Below are 26,405 nucleotides of genomic sequence, written 5' to 3' on the forward strand. Positions count from 1 at the left end.
TTGGATGCGTGGTTTGTTATTTGACTTTTTGGTCAAATGTTCAGATTTGTAATTGGTTCAACTGATCAATTAATGAAACGATTTTAAATAGAACCGAAATTATTATTATGGTTTGTTTTTTATATTTTGTCATTTGTAAAGATGGTCGTAATTAATTTTACACGCCCATTTTCAAACCTCTTTATATATTCAAATTTAAACAGGCTGTACCTTTTAAGACTGATAAATGTAAATGAGCTCTATTCGAATTAGTTGAAACACTGTGTGTGTGTGTGTGTGTGTGTGTAATATCTCGGCCTGAATTTAGAAAATGTAACAATATTTACAGATTATTTAAAATTTATTCATTTTAAATTTCAGAGTAAGGAAAATTCAGTTTTTCATAATGCTGCCCTTTAAATAAATATTATACTAAAACTGTCCAGGGTTGTATAATAAATATAAAAATAACAAACAAATACATAAATAATATAGCCTCAGACCATAATAAAACTGTAATATAATAGTAAGCTGTATGAATATATATGTAATAATATATAAAAGCTGTATAACAATAATAATAATAATATAGCCCAGAGTAGAATAAAACTGTCCAGAGCTGTAGAATAAATATAATAGTAGTAGTAGTAGTAATAATAATAATAATAATAATATAGCGCCTGAGTGTACTAAAACTGTCCAGAGCTGTAGAATAAATATAATAGTAATATTATTATTATATTACTATTATTATGGACAGTTCTATTACACTCAGATGCTATTATTAATATTATTTTATTAATAGTAATAATCATATAGTCTGGAGTATACTAAAACTGTCCAGAGCTGTAGAATAAATATAATAGTAGTAGTAGTAGTAGTAATAATAATAATAATATAGCGCCAGAGTATAATAAAACTGTCCAGAGCTGTAGAATAAATAGTAGTAATAGTAGTAATAATAATAATAATAATAATAATATAGCGCTTGAGTATAATAAAACTGTCCAGAGCTGTAGAATAAATATAAAAGTAATATTATTATATTACTATTATTATGGACAGTTCTATTACACTCAGTTGCTATTATTATTATTAATATTATTTTATTAATAGTAATAATCATATAGTCTGGAGTATACTAAAACTGTCCAGAGCTGTAGAATAAATATAATAATCATAGTAAACCCCCCAAGTTGGCCAACCTGCATGACCACGCTGGTCCACCAGTATGACCAGCTTGATCCAGTTGGTCCTGCTTGACCATCCAGCTACATTCTCCAGCCACCACCCTGACCATGAGCTGGATATCTGAGGGATGGAGGGGCCATTATCTCCATGACCTGTCCATACAATCTCAATTCAGTGTTTTTCCCACACACACACACACACACACACACACACACACGCGCTTTCTCTCGCGCACACACACACACACACACTTCAGTTCAGTGGAGAGAAACATGGCAGCTGCCGACTGTGCAGCAGACGCTTTGCGGAAGTGAGGTAAGTAGCTAGCTCCAGTTCTCCAGCTTGGGAAGCCGATTTATTTATTCCAAATTATTCCCAAGCGTGTTGTTTGTCTTTGGGAAGGTTAAATCCCTTAAAGAGAAATGGGAATAACATAAAAAAGAAGTATGAGGGGGAAAACGGGAGTGGGAGAAGTTAAAAACCACCGTACGGCGCTTAGCTTAGCTGAAGTTGCAATTGTGCCGTTCCACCTTAAATGGTGCAGCAGTTACATTCTGGCGCCTCAGGCGCCAGAATGTAACTGCTGCACCATTTAAGGTGGAACGGCACAATTAGACCCAACAAGCCAGCCTCACCGTAGCTTAGCAGCTATACACAACACGTAGGCCCTTATATTAAAAAACAAACCCAAATACACACATTTATCTAACTTATCAGCGTCGCTTACAACTAAATAAAGTGTACTTTATAACTAACAGCTCTTTTACACGTTTATAAGCTAATTTTCATTTCGTATCCCAGTAAAACACAGCGGAACGTGTCCGTTGATGCGCCCAGCCTGCTTCGCCGCGTTAGCTAGCGCTAGCTACCAGGCTAGCTAGTAGCTAGTCGGCTAAAGTGAGTTAGTGGCTCTTGTTTGCTTTTATTTTATTTATTATTTAAGCTCAACTTGGCTCTAACTTCTGGACACCGACTTCGCGCTAAACCCCCTCAGACACTCAAGTCAAATTTGGGCTGAAATCTGAGTCACTTCGTGCTCAAACAAACAAACAAACAAACAAACAAACACAAACAACAAAAAAAACGTTGTTTCTTGTTATTGTTTGTTGCTCCTGATTTCCCTCCGCATCCCGCATCCCCGCCCCGGTGAGGCGTCCAAGTGCGGGTCTCTCCCTCTTCAACAAGCGGGCTGCTCGGAGCCCCCTCACACCGCGTGGCTCTGTCGGCTTGAGGGGTTGTTGGAGGTGCGACTAAGCGGGGCTTCACGTTTAAGGTGTTCTCCAGCTAGCCAGCTATAACTAGATAGCGTAGAAATCGCGAAAGCCGAACCCCAGCGCTAACCCCTCCTCCGGTGCCGCTGGTAACGCTACGAGCGCACCGAACCCGGCCGAAGCCTGAGCTCCGGAGCCGGGCGAGCGGTTGCCGCGCAAACCCGCGGCCACAGCACAGCACAGGCCAGGCGGCGGCGAAGACGTGAAGTGCGGCTGGTTTTAACGTGAAATTAGTCGCTAAAGTGGCGGAAAAGGTGAGTTTATCCCTCACACATCAAATTCGGGTTAAGTTGGGCTAGCAAGTGCTGGCTAACTATTTCAGCTACACCGTAAAAGAGCTCCGTTTTAGGGCTTTTGAGCGAAATTGCGTTAAATTTAAACTCCGAGGGGCTTAAAATCACACTTTTCAGGTAAAATTAGTGATTTAATACGGTTTAACTGCCAATTAAGGCAGTGGTAACGTTAAATGAACGCTGGTACGTTAAACGGGAATGACCGTTGGAAGAAATCCGTTACGTTTTGAAATTTAAAAAAAAGCGCACGTTTAAACGAAGAATTGAACGAAGCTCCGGGCGCGCGCCTCTCCGAGGTGTGAAAGCGCGCTAATCTGACGTCACGCTTGTGTCGTTTTAACCGCCTGTGTTTAGTTTGGTGCTCAGCTTCGGATGTTGCGCGGTTCTGCGGTCTAGCTTATTTTGACAGCAGGCAAAACAGTTGAATCCGCTTTTAATGATCTTAATGATTAAGAGTTCGGTGTACTTCCCACGATATGAGGTTCGTGAGCTCTGCGTGACGAAACTTGCGTACTTTTGCGTATGCTGCACAACTGACGTTAAGCTCCGTGACTAGCCAGGATAAAGAGGGGTGTGTTGGAGGGGTTTTGTTGCCGCCAGCATCTTCACTCCGACCCTTGACGTGTTTTTCTTTGTTGTCTTAAATTTGTCGCTGATTCCAGGTGTGACGGGCACCTCTACCTACGAGGAATCATAAATGCGACAAGACCGTCCGTACTTGCTCAGAGAGACGTTCCTCAGAGTCTCCCTTGTTTGCTAATTGCGACATTTGTAGTTTGATCATTACGCTTGACATATGGGAGGATTGCAACTTTTTTTTGTGGTAGTGTAGCGTAGTATAGTATTGCATGTGTTTAGATGCAGTTTTTTACTTATTTCTTTATTTTAAATTTGACTTTTCGTCCTGCGAATTCATCAAATCCTCTCGGTCAAGTGGTTTTCATCCAGTAGTAGTTTATTCAAACCAACGAAAGAAGAAAGTTTCTATTAAACAGTTATTAGAATATCTTAAAATTTAACTTTCTCTTGGCATCATAAAACTCAGAACAACCTGTAACTTTGCGATGGATTATCAGGTTCACACAAAAACCTCCAAAATAAAAACGTGACTTTCAGTAAAAGTTCCAGTCAGTTTGGAGCATTTCTATTGGTCCGTTCTAAAAAATGATATCGTAAAGAACAACTGCCACATTCGCATCATTCCAGAAAGTGAAAAACAATGATTTTCCCGCTCTTTCCCCTCTTAACTCTAAAAGCACCCTATAATCCGTCCAAATGTTTGTGGACAACCTTCTAATGAACTCTTTCAGCTAGTTTAAGCACCTATTGCTGACACAGATGTGCAAATGCACACATACACACAGCTAGTCTAGTCCCTGTAGAGAAGAAGTACTGCCAATAGAATAGGACCCTCTGGAGCAGATAAACATGAGCCTATTGGCACCATGCTGCCTAATGCCAGGTGTGGGCTAGAGAGGGGTATAAAGCCCCCCCAGCATTAGGAGTTGATGGGTGGTGCTTCATCAATCTAATACGTTTGGGATGAGTTGGGGAGGGGATGGGTGGGGATCATCCAACATCCTGTCCTCACTAACTTGCTCTTGTCGTTGAATGCAATCAATCAAATCCTCACAGCAGTGCTCTTCCAGAATCTAGTAGAGAAGTAGAGATAGTTACTCCAACAACAGCAAGATCAAAACTTTAACTTTATTCCCTTTTATACAGGTGTCCCAATACTTTTGTCCATATGGTGTGTAGTGTTTGTTGATGTGATTGTCATGGAAAGACTGTGAAGAGGACAGTCGGTGGTGAGGAGTTGGAAGGATGGCTAAATGGATGCTGTTATTAGGTTCACCTGAAATAATCGAAACAGGGCTGGACCGGTTCGGTGTTGGTTCGGCCCGTGTTCGTCATGATGATGCGTTGCACCTGACGTATAGGCCATAACTGAGAATGCTGCAGCTGATGGGATGCTCAGGAACAAACCTCTGATCCCACTGTAGGCTGGATGGATGGATGGATGGATGGATGGATGGAAGGATGCATGGCTGGATGGCTGGCTTGAGTGGAGCCCCCCCCCCTCCCTCCCCTCTTTACGGGGCAGAATGGATCAGCGTGTTTAACTTCACATGCTTAGTAATTGAAAATTAGCTTCAGAGAGTCTCAAAGCCCGGGATTGACTCCGCCGCTGCTGCTCCTGCTCGCTTCTGTCTTTCTTATGCATGACCAAATCACATTAGCTTCCCTGCAGGAGGCTTCAGCCGAGGGTGAAAAGGATACATGTACAATTCTGTCCAGGTGCCTCCTTTTTTCTCTCCCTCTCTTTTTCTTTTTCAAGGCCGTGATGAAAGACGAACACGTCTGCAGAAGGGATGTGCGCAGATCCTCATGGCTGAATAAGCAGAGGCCGGTCTGAATGAACAGGCGGATATTTGATGTGTTCTGACAGGCGTAAAGGGCACGGCGGATCATTCCGATAGACGCTAATCGGTGCGAAATATTAAATCATGTAGGCCGAGTCGCGCTTGCTCTTGCGTTTTTCTTTATTTCTTTCTATGCCTGACCTGTGTTGTGCACCTTCTGCTTTACCGCACAGAAATGACAGAACTCGGGCTCGGTATTTGGACTCTCCAGAATCAGTCGTTTGGTCTAGTGATCAAGTCTTATTTTACGCCTGCAATTTGATGTGGGTTCGAAAGCCTTCAGAGTGGCTCATTTATGGGTCCACATTGAATGCCTTGCACTCTACCGCATTTTTAAAAGTACGCCAAATTCATGTGCATTGTATTGACGAAAGTATTTGGACACCGCTAGTCAGTTGGTTAACAAGCCCTACCTGAGCTGACCGTGGTGCATTAGAACAGGAAACCACTCCGATCCGCTGACCTGGAGCACAACATATGCCTGACAGACAGAAGTATTGGGACACCTGCTCATTTATCGTTCCTTCTAAAATTAAGGGTATTGAAAGAGTTTTTATTGGAGGAGCTGCCGCTACTGTCTAGGGAAGAAAGTGTCCTGCTAGATCTTGGGGGAGTCAGCGACAAAAGCTAGTTGTCGAGGTCAGGATGTCTAATGATCGCAAGATCGTAATTAGGCTTTCATTAGAAAGATTTTATTCAAAATTCGGATCTTGCTGGCTGGGTAAAGGACGCTGCTGGTCAGCAGGCTTTTTGTGATACGGCCCACATATCCAAAATCTGGAAATGTGGCAGCAGTCAGACTTGAGATAAACGGATGCCCCATAAGCCTGTGTTCTGCAGTTGTCTTCATGGGCGTATATCTGAGTCTTATTTTCTGTTGAGTCAGTGGCGTTTCTCTGATGGACTGTTTTCCTTAACTAGTAATCTCATCATAAAAAGAGCACCTGCCAGGGTCAGATAACTGCGCAGTCGGAGTCTGAGGAACTCCAGAGGCCGATGGATGTGCTTTTGTGTTTTACTGCCCTTATCAGTCTCCAAATGAGAGCAGCGGTTAAAACCCGGCTGTTATCTGGCAGCCCTTGCTGACTGGGCTGGTTCTGTGTGTTAACACGCCTAAGTGCGTATTGGACGGGTCCTGAGCGAGTATAACCGTGCGCAGATGAGCTCTGTTAACGCCCAGTGGGTTTAAACATGCTCTTACTCTGGAGTCAGTAGGACCGCTTAATCAACAGCTGAGATCCGAGAGGGTCCTGAAGTGCGAGCATGCAATTTTGGCAGCATTTCAGAAGGTTTCTGTAGTGAGATTTGATTAGAGAGGATAGAGTTGGATGGGGATGGAGTAGGTGGGGTTTGTGGCAGTGAGTGGGTGATCTAATTATTTTTATTTTAACGCTAGATGGACTAAAGTATTGGGACATTTTTTGTTTGTTCGGAAATTAAGAGCATTGGAAAAAAGAGCCTGGAGTAACTGTCTCTACTGTCTAGGGAAGATTGTGTTCTGCTGGATTTTTGAGGAGCATTGCTTTGAGAATTTGATTGCATTCAACAACAAGAGCTAGTTAGTTAGGTTAGGATGCTGGATGATGATCACAACCCCACCTCATCATCCCCAACTCCTCGATATCCATCCCAGAAGTATTAGCTGGATCATCGTCCATCATTTCAGTAAACACACAGCAGTTCCACTTCTCCGCAGCTCAATGCTGGGGGTCTTTATACCCCTCTAGCCCATGCCTAGCATTAGGCAGCAGCATGGTGCCAATAGGTTCATGTTGATCTGCTCTGGAGAGTCCTGGAGCAGGCACTAGTATGGGTTTATTGGTGTTACTTCTCTACAGGGACTTGTCAGCAGCAATGGGTGCAGCTTGAAGTAGCTGAATGCATTTTTTTAAGGGGTGTCCACAAACATATGGACGTATAGTGTATGTCTTTGCAGTATTGCAGTTTGGAAAGCTGAAAATGGCAGTGCGGGAGGGTAAACATCTTGTTGGGTTGAAAACATTGCTGCCTTGCTTCAGATCTTAACCTATTAATGCAGTGACCTGCTTTTATAGCTGCTGTGTTCTTGTGTAGCGAGATGACTCACTGCTTCCACGAGAGAATTAAAGCTACGTAAAAAACACACACATGTTCTTTGGATGCAGATTGATTACGTTGTGGAGCAGATCAAAGTGATAATGGCTACTATATTGCCTACAATTTTCCTTTTCTCCTCTTCTGCAGCGAGGAGTTTACAGACAGTAGCTTGTAATCTTGACATTGGCCCAAGTTGTCCTTTTCCTTGACAGCTGCTATCAATAACCGATGTCATCATATACTGAGCCCTGTCCCCTCTCTCTCTCTCTCTCTCTCTCTGTCGCGCTCTCTCTCCCCATCTCTCCCTCTCTTTCGTTCTCTCTCTGTTTCTCCCTCCCTCTCTCCCTCTCCCAGGTGCCCACATTCTGCCGCAGAGGAGAGCACCACGATGAGGAGAAATCAGTAGGCACCCTCCATAGTATGGCCGCGTCCCGCTCTTCGCGCGTCACAAGATCATCAGTGGGGTTAAATGGATTGGACGAGAACTTTTGTGGCCGAACCCTCAGGAACCGTAGCATCGCCCAGCCGGAGGAGACCTCGCCGCCTCCCAGAGCTCGATCGCCCAAGAAGAAGCAGGACTGCCAGCAGCACCAGCAGGCCGGGGCCAACTCGGGGAAGGTAGCCGACGGAAAGCCGGAGGGCGAACCCTCGACCGGCCATAGGAAACGGGGCCTGTCCGTGTCTGAGAAAGACGAGCCGGAGAGGTCTGAAGGCTCCGAGCGAGGTCGTGCCGGAGGAGGCCAGGAAACCTCCCCAGCCCTGAAGAAGGCCAAGCGCTGCTCTCGCTCAGGGGAATCCCAGGCAGCCGAGGAGGAACCTTCTCCAAAATCAGAAAGCCCCGAACCTGCTGCAACCAAGGAGAACGATGAGGACTCAAAATTGGACACATCTTCAGCTTCTCCATCTCTTGGCCTTGAAAAAGACCCAGAGGAGAAAAAGGACAAGTCCGAGTCTGCGGAGGAGAGTGCCTCTCCCTCGCAGGCTGACGAGTCCCACAGGGCGACCAACGGCCTGGCGGAGCCCCATAAGGAGCTCCTTACGGAGGACTTAGAACCTGCAGGCTCTCCTGCAGAGCCTTGTGCCTCCTCAACCACACAGACACTCACGAACAGTCCCTCGCTGCCCAATGGCAGCCAGGCAGCCCCCTCAACCCCTGACCCTATTGTGCCTTGTAGATCCCCGCTTCTTCAGCAGGTTGACGAGTCCGACGGCCCTCAGCTAGACGGCGAAAGGAACTGCTCGGCGGAGGAAGCGGCCGAAGCCGTGTTGTCTCTGGACCCGGAGGTTGAGGTTGAGGTGGACGTAGATGTGGTGGGGGATTCCGGTCAGGCCCAGGACGAGCATGCGGTTGAGGAAAGCGCCAACGGCTGCCCACTGGTGGAACCGCAAGACCCTTCGGACGACTGCTCCAATATCTCAGGCGAAACGGCAGGCTTGGCCTCTTTCAGGCTACCGGCAGAACCTCCCTCTTTCACGGAGCCTCAAGAACACAGATACACCTTGCGGACTTCACCTCGTGTCGGATGCGCCAGATCCAGTTCTCCAAAGCCTGATTCCCCACACGCAGACAATGGCTTGCCCGAGGGCGAGGAGGAGGAGATGGAGGTGGTGGAGGAGGAGACCGCGGCTGTTCCTCCGGACTCGGCTGAGATCTGCCGCAAAGAAACTCCGGCAGACGAGCCAAGTTTTACTGTTGAGGCTGACGGTGCCGTTTCTGAGCGAGTAGAGGCCATGGCTGAGGCTAAGGCCAGTGCAGAGGCTGTTGTGTTGGACGGTAGACTGTCCAGATCCACCAAAGAACAGTCAGTCGGCCAGGCCGAGGAGGAGGAGGAGGATCCTGACGTCTACTATTTCGAGTCTGATCACTTGGCGCTCAAACACAACAAAGAGTATGTGGAGTCTCCCGTTGTCCATCTTCAGTCATATATGTGATGCACTTTCAGTCATCTTGATTTGAGGATTTCTTGTAAATTGCTGCTATCCTGCTGAAACCTTGTATCTCAGTTTTTGCTGCTTTTCACTTTTCGCCCACATTTACGCTAATTTTCACTAGACTTCCACTGAAAGTTGAGCTGGTGTCTTCCTTCTCCTTTAAGATTGTCATTTTAGAGAAACAAGGTTTTTACATGACGGGTCATTGCATCACCCCGTTCTGTCTTCCCTGCCTGAATAAGGTCGTACTTTCACTTCAAGTGTAGGACAGGCCTGCTGAGGCTTTTGTTTGGTCTGTGCTGCACCTGCTGTTTGCTTTTGTGTTTTGGCTTGTGGCGCGGTGAGGATTTAGAAGCTTTGCGGCACGTAGCGGTGGGGTAAGTACAGCTGAGCGTCTTTGTTGTTTTAAAGCTGCCGGCACGCAGAACGGGGTCTCGCGGCTTGATCCAAATCGGCTGCATGTATACGCTGCGGTATTTATGCTTGCCGTTGTCCTCAGTAATCGTGTTGCTGGTGGTTGGTACGGCAGTTGGCGGAGGCGGCTTCTGGTAGACAGGTTGCGCTGGGTTGCTCTCGTTCAGCCCGTGCCCGTCTCTCCATGCGGGAGGCCATCTGATTCATCCTTCAGCCCAGCAGGGCACGGAGATGCCAACTGCACTGGTTGTGTGTGTTGAGGGAACTGGAAGGGGAGACAGGGGAAAAACCATCTCGGTTTCTGGAGACTGTTGGTAAGCTTGTGCCTGTATTGGATGGATGCAAGTTCTGCACGGTGCAGCGTTTCACAGGCTTAGCGTAGTTGATGGTGTTTCCATACGAGTATCTGAATATTTGCTCTCTTAAAAAAAAGTGCATAATTATATGCAGTACAGATAGCCGTGAAATGCTATGACAACGGTTCGGTCATAAGAAAAAATAAGGGCAGAAAGATAATGAAAAACAAACTGATTCAAAATAGAAATATGTGCACATAAAAAATAAAAATCTATGGAATTATATAAAAATTGAAATTATAATTTTTTAAAAGTACATTTTTTAATATTCAGTGTAGGATAAGGATGAGGCTGTGGTAGGATTTTTTTTAGGAGTGTTCGTAAAGTGCGTATTGCGTTTAGCTTTAGTTTAGGTTAGTTTAGGTTAAAATCTCAGTCCTGCTACTCCATCTCATAATAATAAAGGATTGAACATTGAGGCTCCTACTTAGGAAGCAGAAAAGCCTCTGATTGGCTGCTTTCTACCCCGCCCACTCCTCCACAAACTTGCCATCAACCTCTAATGTGCTGAGGGTGCAGGGCACCTGCTGATTAGCAAGGGTGGAAAGGTGGGTGCTGCTCCTGGGCTCCCTCTATAGTTGGGGAGTGGAATTAACTCTTACACCACTGCCTTAAAGGCAGTTCGCACTTTGAGCGCCAACTTGTGGACAGCTGTACATGTGCATTTGTTGACTGGATGAAGCTGAGAGATGCTGAAGGTGGAGAAGCAAGTGGACTGAGCGTTTCGGGCTGGAGTGGGAATGACTGACACGCTGTTCTCCCTGTTATTCAGTGGTGCATCAGCATGATCCTGAAGATGGTTTTTTAAAGGTTAATTTACTGCATATTGTTGCTTTAAAGGCAAGGCTTCTGAATATGTACCGAGAGTCCCTTGGGAGGGGGCATCGCTACATCTGCACAGTTAAAAAAAAGTATCCTGATACTCGCAAGCACACAGTATATCTCGCAACCTTAATGTATGTTAATTACTTTGCATTCGTGTGGTTTTCACCATTTCTGGGGTTTTCAGGCCATGTTGCAAAAGGCAGCATTTGTGGAAGACCTGTTGATTAGGTGGTGAATCACTAATTGGACTAATTTATTTATTTTTTTATTCATTTCCTCCTGGAGACATTTCTGATCGCAGTTTGAATGGCTGGTCCCTAGGTGGCAATGCAGTATCGTCCCATGTGCCGGAACTGGAGCCTTGTAGATCTACTCCACCACCTCCACAGCGTTTGCTGCTCTAAGCTCCTGTTGTCATCACGCATCTACACTGAGCGAACACCTGCATTGTTCTGCCAGGGATGCTTTAAGAAGTAAAGGCACTGAATCGGCTTTGGCTGGCGGCGTCGGACGAAGTTTCTAAATAAGTACCTATTGAAACTGAGTGCTTTCGGACGCCGATCGATTTTCTTCCGTGACCCGTCATGGCTCTGATTGATCCTCTGAGGTCCGCTGAGCTTCTGAATAAGATTAGTTCTAGGCAGGAGGCCGAGGCCGATGCCTTGCTGTTAATTTTGCTCGCTTTTTTCTCAGCACAGCGTTTCTGCTCAATCCTAGTTTGATCTGATAATCTCTGCAGCTGTTTACATTATTATCCTGTTTGCTTGAAGGCTTTAAAACTCAATCATGTTCTCATGGTGTGATGTACAGGGAAACCGGGTAAAAGATTAACTAATAAAGATCAGCGTAGATTACCCCCAATTAATAACTTACATCGAGGCAGTAATTTTTTTTTTTTTGTGAAAGAAGCTTCCAGAAATCGTTTAAATTAGGCTCTTTCTAATTAAATACGATCTAATTTGCATCAGTTTCAAGAACAGAAATCTGAATTTTTATTCAGATGGGATTTTGTATCTATTTTTCACTCCGCATATTAAAAAAATAACCTTAAAAGCCAAAGATAACCTGTTTTTAACATATATTTACATAAAATCAGACTATGGCTATGCTACAGTACAGTAGGCTACAGTATGCTACAGTACTGTAAGTTTTAGTCCCCTGTGAAAAATTCATAGTTAAGCTGCTGATCTGGTCAGTAAGTGTTCATCTCCCCAGTGAAACACTGGTATTAGTATATGCACTAATAATAATAACAATACAGAAAGTGGTGGTGGTGGTTCTCCATCACTGTGTTCATCATTAGAACATCTCCAAAGCTCTCCTCATGGAGTCTAGTATTATTTAGAGTTCTCCTCAGATCAACACCTGGTTTGGTGGTAAATCAGGGCTTAATGATGGTAAATCAGATCACATCCTCCACGCTGTGCTGGCTGGACTGGGGCGGTCGTCCAGGAGAAACCTGGAGGAACCGAGCTCTCACTACTTTCTTCAGAATGAGAAGCTCTTGTTTCTCCTTTTTACTGGATTTATGTTCACCTGCTTTATCTTTTCTGATGAGATCTGGAGCTTCTGCATTTAAAACTCTCTCACTGCTGAGAGACTGGGGTTTAGAATAATGGGATTAGAGGACTAAAGCCTCTGTGCAGTGCTGTAGGTGCGATTCCCTCTGTATAAACCCTCAGAATAGAGCCAAAACTGGAGAATGTGGTGTATGTAAGACATACTGAAGTGGAGGTTTTGACACCAGCCAAGATTTTATACTTGGGTTTCAATACTCCTGTTTTTCTTCCATGATTGGTTACTGATACTGAAATGGCCATATTTACCATTTTAAATACCATATTTTACCATATTTTTCATTTCCAAATCCGGATCGATCCATGTTTGGATATTCGGACGATGTGGCGCAGGCAGTGATGGCTGTAATGCTGTACTGTATTATGAATTGAGACCTTGAGAAATGAGACCTCTTAACAACGCAGTACCAAGCGAGCCGATTGGCTCTTTTTGCTGGAGGGCGGGTCTTTATGCGTATACAGGCGCCACGTTGAGCTGCTGTTTACACTCAGCCCGTGTCCATATGAGACTCCCTCGCCTCACACTAATAGAACTCTGCTGTCCACTATTACAGCAGAGTGATGGGTCTGCAGATGTGTGCTCGTGCTCAATGTGTCGTCGTCCGGCTCTGTACCGTTTTTCTCCACCCACTTCGTTCCCATGAGGGACAGCTGCTCAGCCTGTATGCTTCCCCTGCAGCTCTTTATTAGTGTCAGATATGGCGATAAATATTGTGTGCAAAAGCAGACTAGCCCAAAATCTCCTGGAGTTGACCAGTGCAGATGAAGCCACATGTTTGAAACCAGTAAATGATGTGGAAGATGCTGGATCTCAGCCAGTGCTGACAACACTTCAGGGAATCGTGAGTCACATGGTCATGCTTAAAAACGGCTTTTCTCTAGCTGTTATTTTTGCGGAGAACGTTCTTGCATTGTGTTTGGATTGTGCAGCAGCTCTCTCTCTCACCCACCCACACACCCACCCCGTGACTAATGCAGCGTGATCTCACGTGAGCTGTTTACTGACTGTTTCTTTCTTCAGCGCGAGTTTACATGTGCTGTACAGTTGAATTATGCATGGGCCGGCTGTTGAAAGTTTCATGTCCTGATGCACAAGCAGGTGTCTTCTCTTAATAATGCATGCTGTACTTCCCTGCATCACTGTCCACTTCCTTCCAAACCCCCCCCCCCCCCCCCCCCCCAAAAGTTATCAGAGACTGCTCCAGACCATCGGCGTGCTGGAGGCCCAGCGGACCCAAGCCATCCTGGACCTGGAAACGTTGGCCCTCCACCAGAAGCAGGCCCTGACCGACCCCATCTCCTTCGTGGACCAGCTTCAGAAGCAGGTAATACCGCTACACCTGTAATGAACACCAGTCCTAGTTATGAACACCTGTGAAAGTCATGCAGGTTCAGATCACAGGTGCTGAAGGTCCTCTCTGTGCTCTGCAGGTTGAGTTGGGTTTGCCCTGTCCTCAGAGAGTGGTCCAGCTCCCTGAAATTGCGTGGGACCAATACACCTCAGGCCGCAGTGAATTTGAAAGGGAGTTCTGCGACAAGAAGCGCAAAACAAGGCGGTTAAAGTTAATCTTCGACAAAGGTAGGTGGTGTTTGTTGGTCTTAATGTAATAAAACTGGAGAAATGTCTTTGAGAAATTACTACACATGTGTAGAACCAGGAGCAGAACATCAGCTGCAGATGATCAGAACATGGTTAGAGAGGATTATTCTGGAGGCGTCTGTCTTATTTAAATCTCAGACGTTTAGTCTGGTCTGCTCTTGATTGATGGTTGAAGTGAGGGGTGAAGAAGATCACCTTCATGGCCAGATCCAGAGAGCTCTCTGAGGCCTTCAGAAAGAGGGCTGTAGATGCAGAGGAGTCTGGGAAGGGGTTTAAAAAGATCTCAGAATCAGCCACTGAGTAAAGAAGTCTCAGATGATCCTAAAATGTCATCCTGGTAGCAGGTGGCTCTTACTGCAGTTGCTGTCAAAATACAGCATCTATCATTAGAAAGAGACCCAATATGTTTCTTGAGAGGTTCGCAAAAAGCAGATCTTTGCAAAACATCAGGATCTTGAATCTTGAGCACCTTGCACACCTCCTCAAGCATAAGGCGGTCAGATTTCTTATAACCCATTCAGGTGAGTTGGCTAAAAACTCCAGACAGAGTGTTGGGTTCTTCAGATAGCATGACCTTTCTGAATGCAGTTGTGTTTTAATGAAGTCTTGTTGGAGCTTTATCAGCGGGTTTTCTTGCCGATGCCCAGAATTCTGTGACCATTAAATTGGCAAAAATAATACACCAGCCTGTCCCTGTGTGGGAGTGCTATTATTAGTAGGCCACAAAAACCTTTCTAAAGTGTGTCCATGTAAGCATTCCTATATATGAGACACCAGCATTGTAACATTGGCAGTTAAATTTATACTATTAAAACTTGACAGTCAGAACAGTGATTTAGGAGAGAAGATCCTGGAGGCTCTCAGCAATCAAACACAGGTGTAGTACACCAGACTAACATTTGAGCGTGTTGGAGAACACTGGGTATGACCAGATTATGGCTCTTTAACGGCAACCTCGACAGACTTGTACACTAGACATGTCACTAACGACACTAACGTACTTACAGTGGGGTTGCCGGCGAGACCAAAAAGTCCAGTGGATTCCAAGAAGGAGGGCGACAGTTCTACCCTGTACTCGTCTTTGCCTTCTAGCGACGCTCCAGAACACAGCATGTCCAGCAGCAGAACGCAGGTGAGTCTCTTCACTCACTCAGTTACTGTTAAGTCACTGCTGATGTTCGTCACTTATCTGAACAAAATACAAGTATGTTGTCAATCGGACGACACAGCTGGGCCCTTTTACTCTTGGGATAACTCTTAGGGCTGAAAGCCAGGGCTTTAAATAGTGGTACAGGTGCATTGAGGGGTTCAATGAGGTGACTCTCAGTAGCAAAAGTATTGATGAATAACAGACAATATATAAGAATTACAGCTTTCATTTCTTGATACTTCATTCTAATTGTGTTAAACAGCGTAACATGGCACCTTTGATGGGAGGTCACCCAATTTTTATGTGAGCAAGAGTTAGCTAGTCCTGAAGTGAGCTTCCAAGAAGAGCATCAGTCGTCTTTTCTGGGTTCTTTCAGTTGTTCGTTTTGTGGGTCTCTCCCTTCAGTCTCCTCCTCAGGAGGTGAAATGCATGCTCAACTGGGCTTAGATCTGGTGATTGAACCTTATACTTTTGTGTCCCTGGTGAAGTCCTTTGTTGTGTTTGGCTCTTGCTACAAGTTGACGTGATTGGATGCGTTTCTCTGTAAATTGGCAGACAGGCTTCTGTAGAATTCGTTCTGCTTCTACCACAATGAGCTACAGCTTTCATAAAGATCAGGGAGCCTGTTCCAGACGCAGCCATGCAAGCCCGAGCCCTGTGGAGGTTGTTGGTGAGGTCACTGGTTGCTTTTGGGTATTTTTTTCCCCCACAGCTCACTAACTGCTGATGTTTTCTTTGGTTGTTTTAGTTTGATGTCTGTGTGACTTTGCTTGGGGTGGTAAATGCCGGGGTGAGGTTTTACAAGCCTGTTTACAACCCTGTTATTTTACTGTGTTAAAGACAGATTTTCTTTTTTTTGGCTGGTTTACAGCACTGCAGCAGCTCCCAGGAGCCCCATTGTTTCTGGAATAGTTTTGAAATAGAAAGGATCTGCAGCTACTGGTGAATCTGATGATGTCTGTGATCATGTGTATTGTGAAAATGCCTTTAAATATAGTGGTATAATATTTCTATATAATAAGTTAGAGTCTTACTGGATAGTGTTGCTGCTCTAAAGATGGCTCTTTTGTCTAGGTTGAACTTTTAGCTGAGAACTGCTGTAATTCCTTGTGCTAGGCACTCTGGGAAAGTCAACCTCAAATCAACATCATGATCAACCGATTACCTCGATTATGGTCCAACTCTAGTAGTTTCCTTGAATTACATGGACATTTCATGAACTCCATACAAGCTCCCTAGAGAAACCATGAATCGACCGCTCCCTACTCCAAAGCACACCCAAACATATTTGTCTAAAATATGCTGTAGATGTCTGTTTTTGGGCTGACCTCAGCTTCGCCACAGTATCATTTTTTTAGAAGAAGCCAGTCCTTAAAGAATGGAGTAGTTGCGTCAGGAAACCAGTTTTCTTGTTGGTTTCTGAAAATATTTATTCATACTAATCAAACATGCACAAATCAACCAGCCCAGGTTTGGAGCCGCCCCACTGGCTGAAGATACTTTCTTCCAAACGCCTCGGACTGCGCTTTGCTCCATGTGGTGCAACAGATGAAGCTCTCTGGCCCAAGCGTGTAATTTTGTCCTCGGCGAACCCAAATGTAACGAATGATCACTTCACTTGCTCTGTAAGAGGCGGGTGGAGGGAGGCTGGCCAGGGAGGAGATGACTGTTTGGGAACGACCGTTCTCTAAAGCCTCCAGGTTTTTGGAGGTACAAGAGCAGTCCTGCTGCCTCTGTGGGTTAAATGACGTGTCCAATCCCCTCCGTTACTGACTGTGATGTGAAGGGTTTGGCCAATAATAATAATGATAATGATAATATTAAAAACATTGCTTTCTTTCCTCACTCATCCAACTGTTTATTTGTACATCACGTTGGACATACATGGTTTTTGTGTGATGGTGACCATATACTGCTGACCCTTTAAGCAAAAAAAAAAACAAAAAAAAAAAACAAACCAAAAAATTGGCCTGCTGTTAAAATTTGACTGATATTTGATGATGTATTGATTGAACTCTGAGAGCAGAGGGTTTAGGGGACTCTGGACTGCTGCAGTAAAATATGTTTCTCTAACCCTACAGGAAATGACTGTACTGATCCAGTTGGATTTGGTCCAAGTTTAGAAATATCCATGCGTTAGCAGATAACGTCTATAGAGAAAGCATGTGCATACACACCATCCCAGATGTGTGCTGTCCGTCTGACGAGCTGCAGTGCATTACAGCACGCTGTAGTTCTTCATCTGTGAAGACGAGTAGTCAAGACTTAGTGGGTTGGAGCCATGCTGTCAAACGTAGAGATCCTTACAATAGTCAGTTTCTTAAACAAGATACTCCTTTGAGCATATCGAGAGTATCGTCCGTGCTTAAAGAACACTGACCAACATATTTCATAGAAATATCACAGATGTCACAGATGACCCCCTACAGTAGACGGTCCATTAAAAATCAGTATCTGCCAAATTCTGCTAACCAGTGATGTTTCTGCTCCTGCAGATGATCCGAGGAAGGCCGTATCACCAGAGCAAGCCAGACACTTTCAACCAGCTGTGGACGGTGGAGGAACAGGTAGATCATTTATTTCACCATCAAATCAAGTTTGTACTGAAGGTATAATCAGATGATCTGAGCTTTCTGAAAAACTGAATAGCTTTCAAATGAGCCTCTTTTAATTAAAGCTCTTCACTCAGGTTAATACTTATAACACAGTAAACTACAGCTTAATTACATCTCACATTGTCACAGCAGTGCTGCCGTTTACTGCTCATTATAACTGTGTGAACATGTGATATGAGACATTTATCCACTGAATATTGAAAGATGGAAATAGCATGATTATAGGGCTCCCTTGTTAATAATACACTAAAAATCTGAGCTCATGAATAAGCCTAGGGTTCAAGATCTGTATTTCAGTATCCACTATGAATTATTCAGTGTTCACCATGGCTTGTTCAATATCCGCTGTGAATTATTCCATAACTATTATGAATTATTAAGTGACTACTGTGATTGTTTCAGTAGCAGCTATGAATTATTAATTAACCATCATGGAATCATAGCAGATCATAGTAGATAATCTATAAATTATTCAATGACTACTATGAATTATTCATTAGCCACTATGAATAATAGTATATCTACCATTAATTGTTCAGTAGCTGCTATGAATCATTGATTATCTTCTATGATTAATTCAGTATCTGCTAGAAAACTGTCCCCCGTCTCCAGTAGCTGGTCAGGGACTCTTCTGTAGTGGCTGCTGTGTGAAGCAGGGCTGGGTGGATCTTGCCTGTCTGTCCCGGAGTTAAGTGGCTGTTCTGCTCTGTGTAGAAAAAGCTGGAGCAGCTGCTTCTGAAGTTTCCACCTGAGGAGGTGGAGTCGAAACGTTGGCAGAAGATTGCAGATGAACTGGGGAACAGGACGGCCAAACAGGTTCCTCCTCACTTTCTATACAGATCTTTCTGTTTTGTCTGTTTTCTGTTCAGAGTTGCCTGTACGTGTTTTTTTTTTTTTGTTTTTTTTTTAATCTGTAAGTGTGCTCGTTCTGCAGCGTTCCCAAAGTCTCCCGCAAGTAACCTGGCAACATCTGAAAGCTCAGGCTCCGCAGCAGATGTTCTGTGTTTACCTCAGCATCTCTGTTTCCGTCTATAGGTTGCCAGCCGAGTGCAGAAGTATTTCATCAAACTGACAAAGGCTGGAATTCCAGTACCGGGAAGAACTCCAAACCTGTGCATGTACAGCAAAAAGGTACAGCTGCTGTTTTTAGTGAAAGATCCATAAAGTCACGTCCATACCGGAATATAAATGTATAGAATCAAATGTAATATTTGGGATGTCTTGATCGGATGTTTGTCTATTGGGTGCTGTTTTAGGCCATTTGCGGAAACCACCACCGCGTCTTTACTCTTGAATTATGAATGATTAAAAACTAAACTATGGTGAAGATGCTCAGTTTTACCTGCTCCAGAACCTCAATCTTTGGTTCTAACTTGCCACAGAACCGAGTAGAAGCTAATAGATATGCTATAGAAACCCAAATCACCGCTTAATAAACCAGGTATTTCACATCAGTAGCCGACAGACACCAGCAGATATCAGTCCAGAGTGTAGACCACTAAAATAAATATATATATATATATATATATATATATATATATATATATATATATATATATATATATATATATACACACACACACAGGGTAAGTGTGTTTTAGAGGAGCTAGAAGCTGATTGGTCAGGTAGGTGAGTCAGCAATTAGCAAATAAACAGAGATCAGATCAGTATTGGCTGATGCTCAGCATTCAGAGCCTCGGATCGGCTCGGGAGGCAGTGGAACTGGATCTTGACGTCCCTAAAGTGTGCATTTTAACTCTTAGCTCTGTCCTGTTGTGATCAGACCTGTGTTCTCTGTGTAAAATAAAGACATGCACGACTTCAGCTGCGTTTCTTCACACTCCGCAGGCCTCCAGTAAGAGGCATCACCACCTCAACAAGCACCTGTACCGGCCGTCCACCTTCCTCACCTCCTACGAGCCTCCAGTCTACATGGACGACGAGGACGAGCGGCCCAGCTTCTTCAGCAGCCTGCAGGATAACGCTGCCGACGACTCGGTCAGTGTCCGGTTCGGACCCGTCTCTGCTTAACCGCTCCTGTTATGTTGAGGGTCACGTTGCAGGAGAGCTTTTTTGTGCTGGGTGTAATTAGAGGAATGAAGGTGTAAATGGAAAGTTGGACAATATAACGATATTTTATCGTATCGTGATACATTTTGTTTACTTTCCTAAGCGTATGGAGGAGAGTGTTAGTGCCTGATAAACACTGATCAGCTGCAGGTTTCATTACTAACAGTGTAATTGGACTGGTTGAATTGGATGAAGAGCAGCAGATGTTTGAGTATGAATCACTGAATTCAGTACAGGAGTTTATAAGAGTCTGTCACTACTGATGTGGTGGGTTCCAGGTGGGCATTAATGGGTTTGTACTGTTACTGGGACCAAGTTGGGCCCCATGTGCAGAGGACAACCCAGTTCCTTTCAGTTGAACATAACAGGAGGGTTAAAGGATGTGGTCTCTGAACGGTCCTTTCTGTCTTTCTTTGGCCACGTAGTCTCAGTTTGGTGTTGCTCTGGAAGCAGTTTAGCAGAAATCATTTGTATCCCTATAAAATCTCAGTGGAGCAAATGTTGCCGTTTCTGGATGGGGCTATTTTTAACCGCAGAGTAACTGCGGGAGACGAACGCGGCAAAAACGCTGACTGTCGTTCAGCTGCTACTCTGCTCTGCCATCCAGGACCCGCTCATTAAGTCCTATGGAAAGGTGAGAGTCCTCTGGCCTGTGTCGGTTGATCGGTTCCCCTGACGATCGCCGTTCTATCTTTAGACTCGAGCTTTAAAACTGACCAGGCTTTCTGTCTTTGCCCTCACTGACTTTCTCCCCCTCCTCTCCCTGCTGAACCGTGAGGGGTAGGCGGGTTTGTGGTCCAGCGAGTCCTCCAACAAGCTTTGACGTTTCCCTCCGCTCTCTGTGTAACCTTTATACACTGATGGGTCAGCGGTCCCCGGCGAGAACGCGGGCAGCATGTAGGCTGCTTTGTGTCAGAACTACTTTACCAAACCAGATAGTGTTTCCACAGGACCGGACTGCAGATTTGGCTGTTCTCTCTCTCTCACACACTCAGATACACCATTTTTGTGTTTTGTCTGGCAGATCTCATTAAATCCATTTACTAGTGAACAAGCTCCCTCCCTGATAACATGCCCATGTGGGGCCTGAATGTGTTACATGTTGGCCCCACATATGGATGCACACCAGGGTCAGTGATGAGACCGAGAGGGGTTAAACATGGGCCCATCTGGGTTGTACACTGCACACAGGACCCCTGTGACGGAAGCCCAACTGGGTCACAGTAAGAACATGCATGCAAACCCACCTGGAACCCACCTAGTCCACGTTCCACTCATGTGAGCCTCACATGAGCATGTTTCACTGGGCTGTGATGGTCAGGTTTGTACTCTGAATTCTGAATTGGGAAGTCTTGGTTTAGATGGTGATCCTGACCTTTGGGACAGCCAGCTTACTGGTATTAGAAGCTGTGTCTGGGTGAATGGTGGGGATGTAAGAAACCATCAGCATATGGAAGTGTCAGAATATTATGTTCTGCAGTACTGTATCGGTTCTGTGTTGTTTAAACCCAGCCGCTAGATTTCAGTGTTGTTTTTATACTTCAGACAGTTTTAATAAAATCACAGTACATCCCCTTGCTTACAGTATTGCAATATATCGCAGTACTGAATTGTAACCCCTGTATTGTAAGGCATCGTATCTTGCCAGCTTCTTGCCAGTACAGGGTCCTAAACGAACGGGCTGTAATGAGATTAGGAGTCTGTCAGGTTTGCTGGGTTTGAAAGCCGAGTCTGGAGAGCGAGAGAAGCTGCATTTTTAAGTGGACTTTAATGAGGTGATCTGGGTTCTGCTTGAGGACACCTGTCAGGTCTTCTTTTGAACTGGAGTGGCAGTAATATTAATGAATCCCACGCACTCTGTGTCTGTTTAGGATGAGGACAGTGTGCCGGTGGAGCTCAGGCACTTGCCGGAGTACAAAGAGCTGCAGGAGCTGAAAAGACTCAGGAAGCAGAAGATCCAGGAGATCCAGAGTGAGAGTGCTCTAGCCCAGCACGTGGGCTACAAGGTAACACGCATGTGTGTACACACACACACACACACACACACACACAACCTGGACTGTCGACTGCTGTGGTCTCCCCTGCCGAGTTGGTCCGTCTGGTGTCCCACTCGCTGAATCACTCGTGGTTACTTTAGTCACTTGACCAGTTTGTACAGATAATGGTTCGAGGTCAGTTAATCAGGACTAACGGTCTGAGCTTAGCTTCTCCAAGTGCTGCTGTTGATAAAACACAAGCTTGCGTTATTAAGTCTTGTAGACTGCTTGTGTATACAGACCTTTAACATATAGAATAATCCCAATAAACGATTTCTTTTTTAAAAGCATTATGGAACTGATAATAATAATAATTCATTTTAAATGGTTTAATTATTAAGAATATTCAAACATTGAAATTGGAATATCCTAAAAAATATATAATAATAATAATAATAATAATAATAATAAAACCTCCCACTTTAAACAAAGTTGACACACAGGTACATAATTCACTGCAGGTTGTGCGGTATCGGGAAAAACAGCACGGCTGTGAGTAAATGAGTCATCTCAGTCATGCTGTTATTTTACAAAATCACACTCATATCCTATTTCTTTAAATTATATATATATATAAATAAATATATATATATATAAACATGCCCACAGTAAAAAAAAAAAACATGTGGTCCATAATGGTGATTTTACAGGAGAAGGCCAAAAAGGTCTTGACTCTGAATAGAAGTGAAAGTAAAATTCAGGTCATTTAGAGCATTTCTATTGGTCCATTCATCCAGAATTATTTAAACAATGTACAGAAGCAGCTACAGGGTTCAAACCATGGAGAAAACTAACAATGACCAAAAATGGAGATGCATGGTTTTCATTGAATGTCCCATCTCTATATATTATATATCCTATATTTCTATTTTCTCATTCACTTTTTGACCATATGCTTGTTTATTTGTTTTTGTTTTTGTTGTCTGTAAAGTTTTATGGTGTATACGTGTATAATGAGAGGGTAGCGGCCAGCTGGGCTGCTGACTACTCTCACTCTCAAATTAGGACTTAAATGAAATGAAGTGTTTTATGGTTTTGTGCACCTCAAAACAACCTGGACTGGTCTGGCTCAGCAGGAGGACCGCCGCACTCATGGCTCCTTCATGGTTTTGCAACCAGTTTACTCACATCTTTGCTTTATTTATTAGTTTGTTTGTTTGTTTATTTATTAGTTTATTAATTATATGTTACCAATGAGCATACCAAATCTGACTGATGTGCACATCCCTAAACAGGATGTCTCACTCCTTCATCATGTTCACTCTGTGTGTGTCCAATCCTCCCTCAGTGTGACGCGTGTGGCATGGAGCCGATCCAGGGCGTGAGGTGGCACTGCCAGGATTGCCCGCAGGACAACGCCATCGACTTCTGTGGAAACTGCTCCGACTGGTCAGAACCGCTCTGCTCCTGTTGTGCTCTGCCCTGCCAGCTGCCACTGTGTAAAAGATTGGATCCAGAGGAAGTGTAGCAAGATGGTCCCCACATGCTCTGCGTGTGACCCCTGTACTTTTGGCCCAAACGTAACATGGTCACATGGCCGATCTTTAATCTGTACTGCAGTCATGAGGTCAACCGAAGAGCATGCTGGGCGTTTTCCTTAACTGACGGATGTATGCCCAGATATGTCCAAATGTTTGTGGACACCCCTTCTGATTGAATGCATTCAGTCTAATTTAGGTTGCACCAGTTGTTGACACAGATGTGCAAATGCACACAATCACACACACACCTTTCCTAATCCTTGTAGAGAAGTACTGCCAATAGAATAGGAGCAGATAAATATGAACATATTGGCACTGTGTCAATAATTAGGCGTGGGCTAGAGGGGTATAAAGCCCCCCAGCATTAAGCTGTGGAGCAGTGGAACTGTTCTCTCTGGAATGATGGATGGTTCTCCAGCCAATACTTCTGAGATGAGTTGAGGATGTGGTGTGGTGGTGATTATCTCACCTCACTAACGCTTTTGTGGTTGAATGCAATCAAATCCTCACAGCAGTGTTCCTCCAAAATCTAGTAGAAAGCCTTCTTCCCTGGCCAGTAGAGACAGTTACTCCAACAAAAGCAGCTCTTTTAATACCCTTGATTTCAGAATTATGAATAAGTAGGTGTCCCAATACTTTTGTCCATAAATATTAACTGCAGTGTGCTGCTGTTTAGTGATTTTAAGTCTGGTGTACAGCTGACTGCAGTGCCGGCTCCAGACTGACCATCTTTGCCCTCCCTTTGCTCCTCCAGTTTGTTCAAGACGGAGACCCACAAGCCCAGCCACCGCCTGGAGCCGGTCTACCAGGCCGAGACGTTCCTGGACAGAGACTACTGCCTGCCGCCCAGCGCAGGCTACAACTACCTGGACCCCAACTACTTCCCGGCCAACAGATGACACGAGCGAGGTGGGCCGCAGCCACAGCCGCCGGGGCATTCCACGCATGGCTCATCCACCCAAGAGGCAGAACCGCTTACAGCAGGAGGAGGGTTCCGCAGACCAGGCCTCCGCCCAAACAACCAACCGCTCGCACGATGGCCACCACACCCTGAACCGGCCTCCTTCAGTTAACATGCCACGGTGAAGGAACGAAAAGGAATGGAGAAAGGCACAGCCGCATCCCGACCCACACCCCCTCCAAAATCCAGAGGGCCTTGGTAGGAGTGTGTGAGAGTGTGTGTGGGTTTAGAAATGTGCTGAAAGCAGTCGAAACTGTCTGACTGATGGCGGATGGGGGATGGAGTTCTCGTCAGCTTTCAGAAGGTCAGCGTTCGGAAGGTCAATCACCGCTCAGAAGGCGTGAAGGTGTTCGTCTGTAGTGTAACTCTTTCTAAAAGTGAAGCTTTTCCGTGTTAGGGCTGGACGGGACGGGACGGGACGGGGAGGGTTTCAGTGCTACGCCGCTGTCTTTCCGATTCGTGTCAGGTTTTTAACCAGTCGAGGGGGATTTGCTAATAACTCGGACGTTCTTAACGGTAATAAACGAAACGAAAACAAACAAAAACTCACGTTGACGGATCCCGAACACGCGTCTCTCGCAGTGGGCTACCACTTTTACTAGAAGCTGCTTGTTTTGTTTTTTTGTTTTTTTTTTTGTTCATCATAATGTCTGATTTTTTTTTTTTTGTTTTTTTCCCCCTCTTTTCCTTTTTGTTTTAAATGTTATGAACCCACTCCATTTAAAGCCCGTTAGGTTCTTAACTACAAAGCACTACAGCACGGACAAGACCAGCTGAGACTCAGTAGATGACTGATAGAGTATGAACGTGGGGGGGAAACAAAAAGGGTATCGTTTTTCATTTTTCTTTCTCAGTGTGTACCGTCGTCGATCATGTGGAGTATACAAGCGTATGGTGAAACTAGCCAGTGGTAGGTGCTGTGCCATCTTTTTTTTGTTTTGTTTTGTTTTTTCCTTTCCTTTATTTTTATTGTCCAGATGATTCCACGTCTGAACCTTGGCCACGTTTTAGAAGAACTTTACAGCAAAAAAAAAAAAAAGTAAAAAGAGCTTGTGGCACTTTTGCTTCTGATTGAGTATCGGCCCGATCATCATGCCTTGAGGTCCTTGTAATTTTTCTTTTTTCCTTTTCCATTTTTTATTTTCCAGTTTTGCAGTTTCCTTGTGGTCCACGACAAAATTGTATTTTTATTAATCTATTTAAACGGCAGCGACGCCGAGGAAAAGAAGATATCAAGGGGGCGGCTGCCACCCGAGTGGTACACCCACGTTATTTTATACACATAGATTTTGTTGTGCTTCAAGTAGACCATTTTGTATGGATTCTGTTTCCTTCACCCCCCCCCCAAAAAAAAAATCCACCCTTACCCTGCTTCAATATCAGTGTATAAAAGTCTGTTCTTAAATAATGTTAAAATGTTAGAGAAGAACTGTGGAAATAAAAGTATGTGAAAAGTCTTTCTAGACCGGACTGCGGTGTCCTCCTTTCCACTCCAGCTCCAGATCTTGCGTCGTCCAGTTAATTATACACAGATTTTAAAAAGTTATAATTACCTTTTATCTTTTATATGTAATTCATGTATCATAACAAAAGAATGTATTACATGTAGTGATGTCCCGATCAAGGCGAATCCCCCCCCCCTCCCCCTCCCCTCCCCCCGACTATTGATCCATACCAATCCAATCTTTTTAAAAATGACAGTCCCACGTTTTAGGTAGGCTGTGCTAATCCTCAACAGTAAACTGCAGTAAAATCACTGTTTTTAGTACCAGTTTTCTACTGTTTAAAATCGTACTGTCCAGTCTGACTGACCTACCAGGCGTAATTCCTGTAAAGACAGGATGGGAGGAACGTTCGATCTTCGCAATAAAGATAACGTGGGGAAAAAAAGTCAAATCTTTGCTACAACCAATTTGGATGTTTTTTGGCAGCTCGGACGAAAACTGCAGAAAACAGAACAACATTTTCTGGAAGTTGAAGAGTTTAAATCCTTCTCTGACACTTAATGGTGCCTAGAGGAGGCCAGATGGCACTCTGCCACAGCAAACCTCCAAATCGGAAGTGGATCAGAACTTTAGAAGTCGATTCCCGATCGATAGAAAATGCCTTGATCGGCCCCTGATCCCGAGTCTCTGCCTGGATTCTAATTACCTGT

The 26,405-nt window shown here is 44.5% G+C and overlaps 1 protein-coding gene across 3 annotated transcripts; it reads left to right on the forward strand.

Annotated features, from left to right (window-relative positions):
• The first annotated feature begins 1,426 nt into the window (after window positions 1-1,426).
• On the forward strand, window positions 1,427-25,741 carry zzz3 (zinc finger, ZZ-type containing 3). 3 transcript variants are annotated; one of them, XM_072688369.1, is made up of 12 exons: window positions 1,427-1,485; window positions 7,588-9,122; window positions 13,524-13,662; window positions 13,769-13,916; window positions 14,945-15,069; window positions 17,583-17,654; window positions 18,417-18,518; window positions 18,738-18,833; window positions 19,551-19,700; window positions 21,644-21,778; window positions 23,097-23,197; window positions 24,044-25,741. In XM_072688369.1, exons 2-12 carry the CDS (start codon window positions 7,654-7,656, stop codon window positions 24,186-24,188), a joined length of 2,682 nt encoding a protein of 893 aa, XP_072544470.1. In that variant the 5' UTR covers window positions 1,427-1,485; window positions 7,588-7,653; the 3' UTR covers window positions 24,189-25,741. The 3 variants fall into 3 exon arrangements, with proteins under 3 accessions (XP_072544470.1, XP_072544472.1, XP_072544471.1); XM_072688371.1 differs by lacking the exon at window positions 1,427-1,485 and adding an exon at window positions 2,608-2,695; XM_072688370.1 differs by lacking the exon at window positions 1,427-1,485 and adding an exon at window positions 5,136-5,224.
• The last annotated feature ends 664 nt before the right edge of the window (window positions 25,742-26,405 follow it).

This window comes from Salminus brasiliensis, chromosome 9 (assembly GCF_030463535.1).
Source record: "Salminus brasiliensis chromosome 9, fSalBra1.hap2, whole genome shotgun sequence".
Classification (NCBI taxonomy): domain Eukaryota; kingdom Metazoa; phylum Chordata; class Actinopteri; order Characiformes; family Bryconidae; genus Salminus; species Salminus brasiliensis.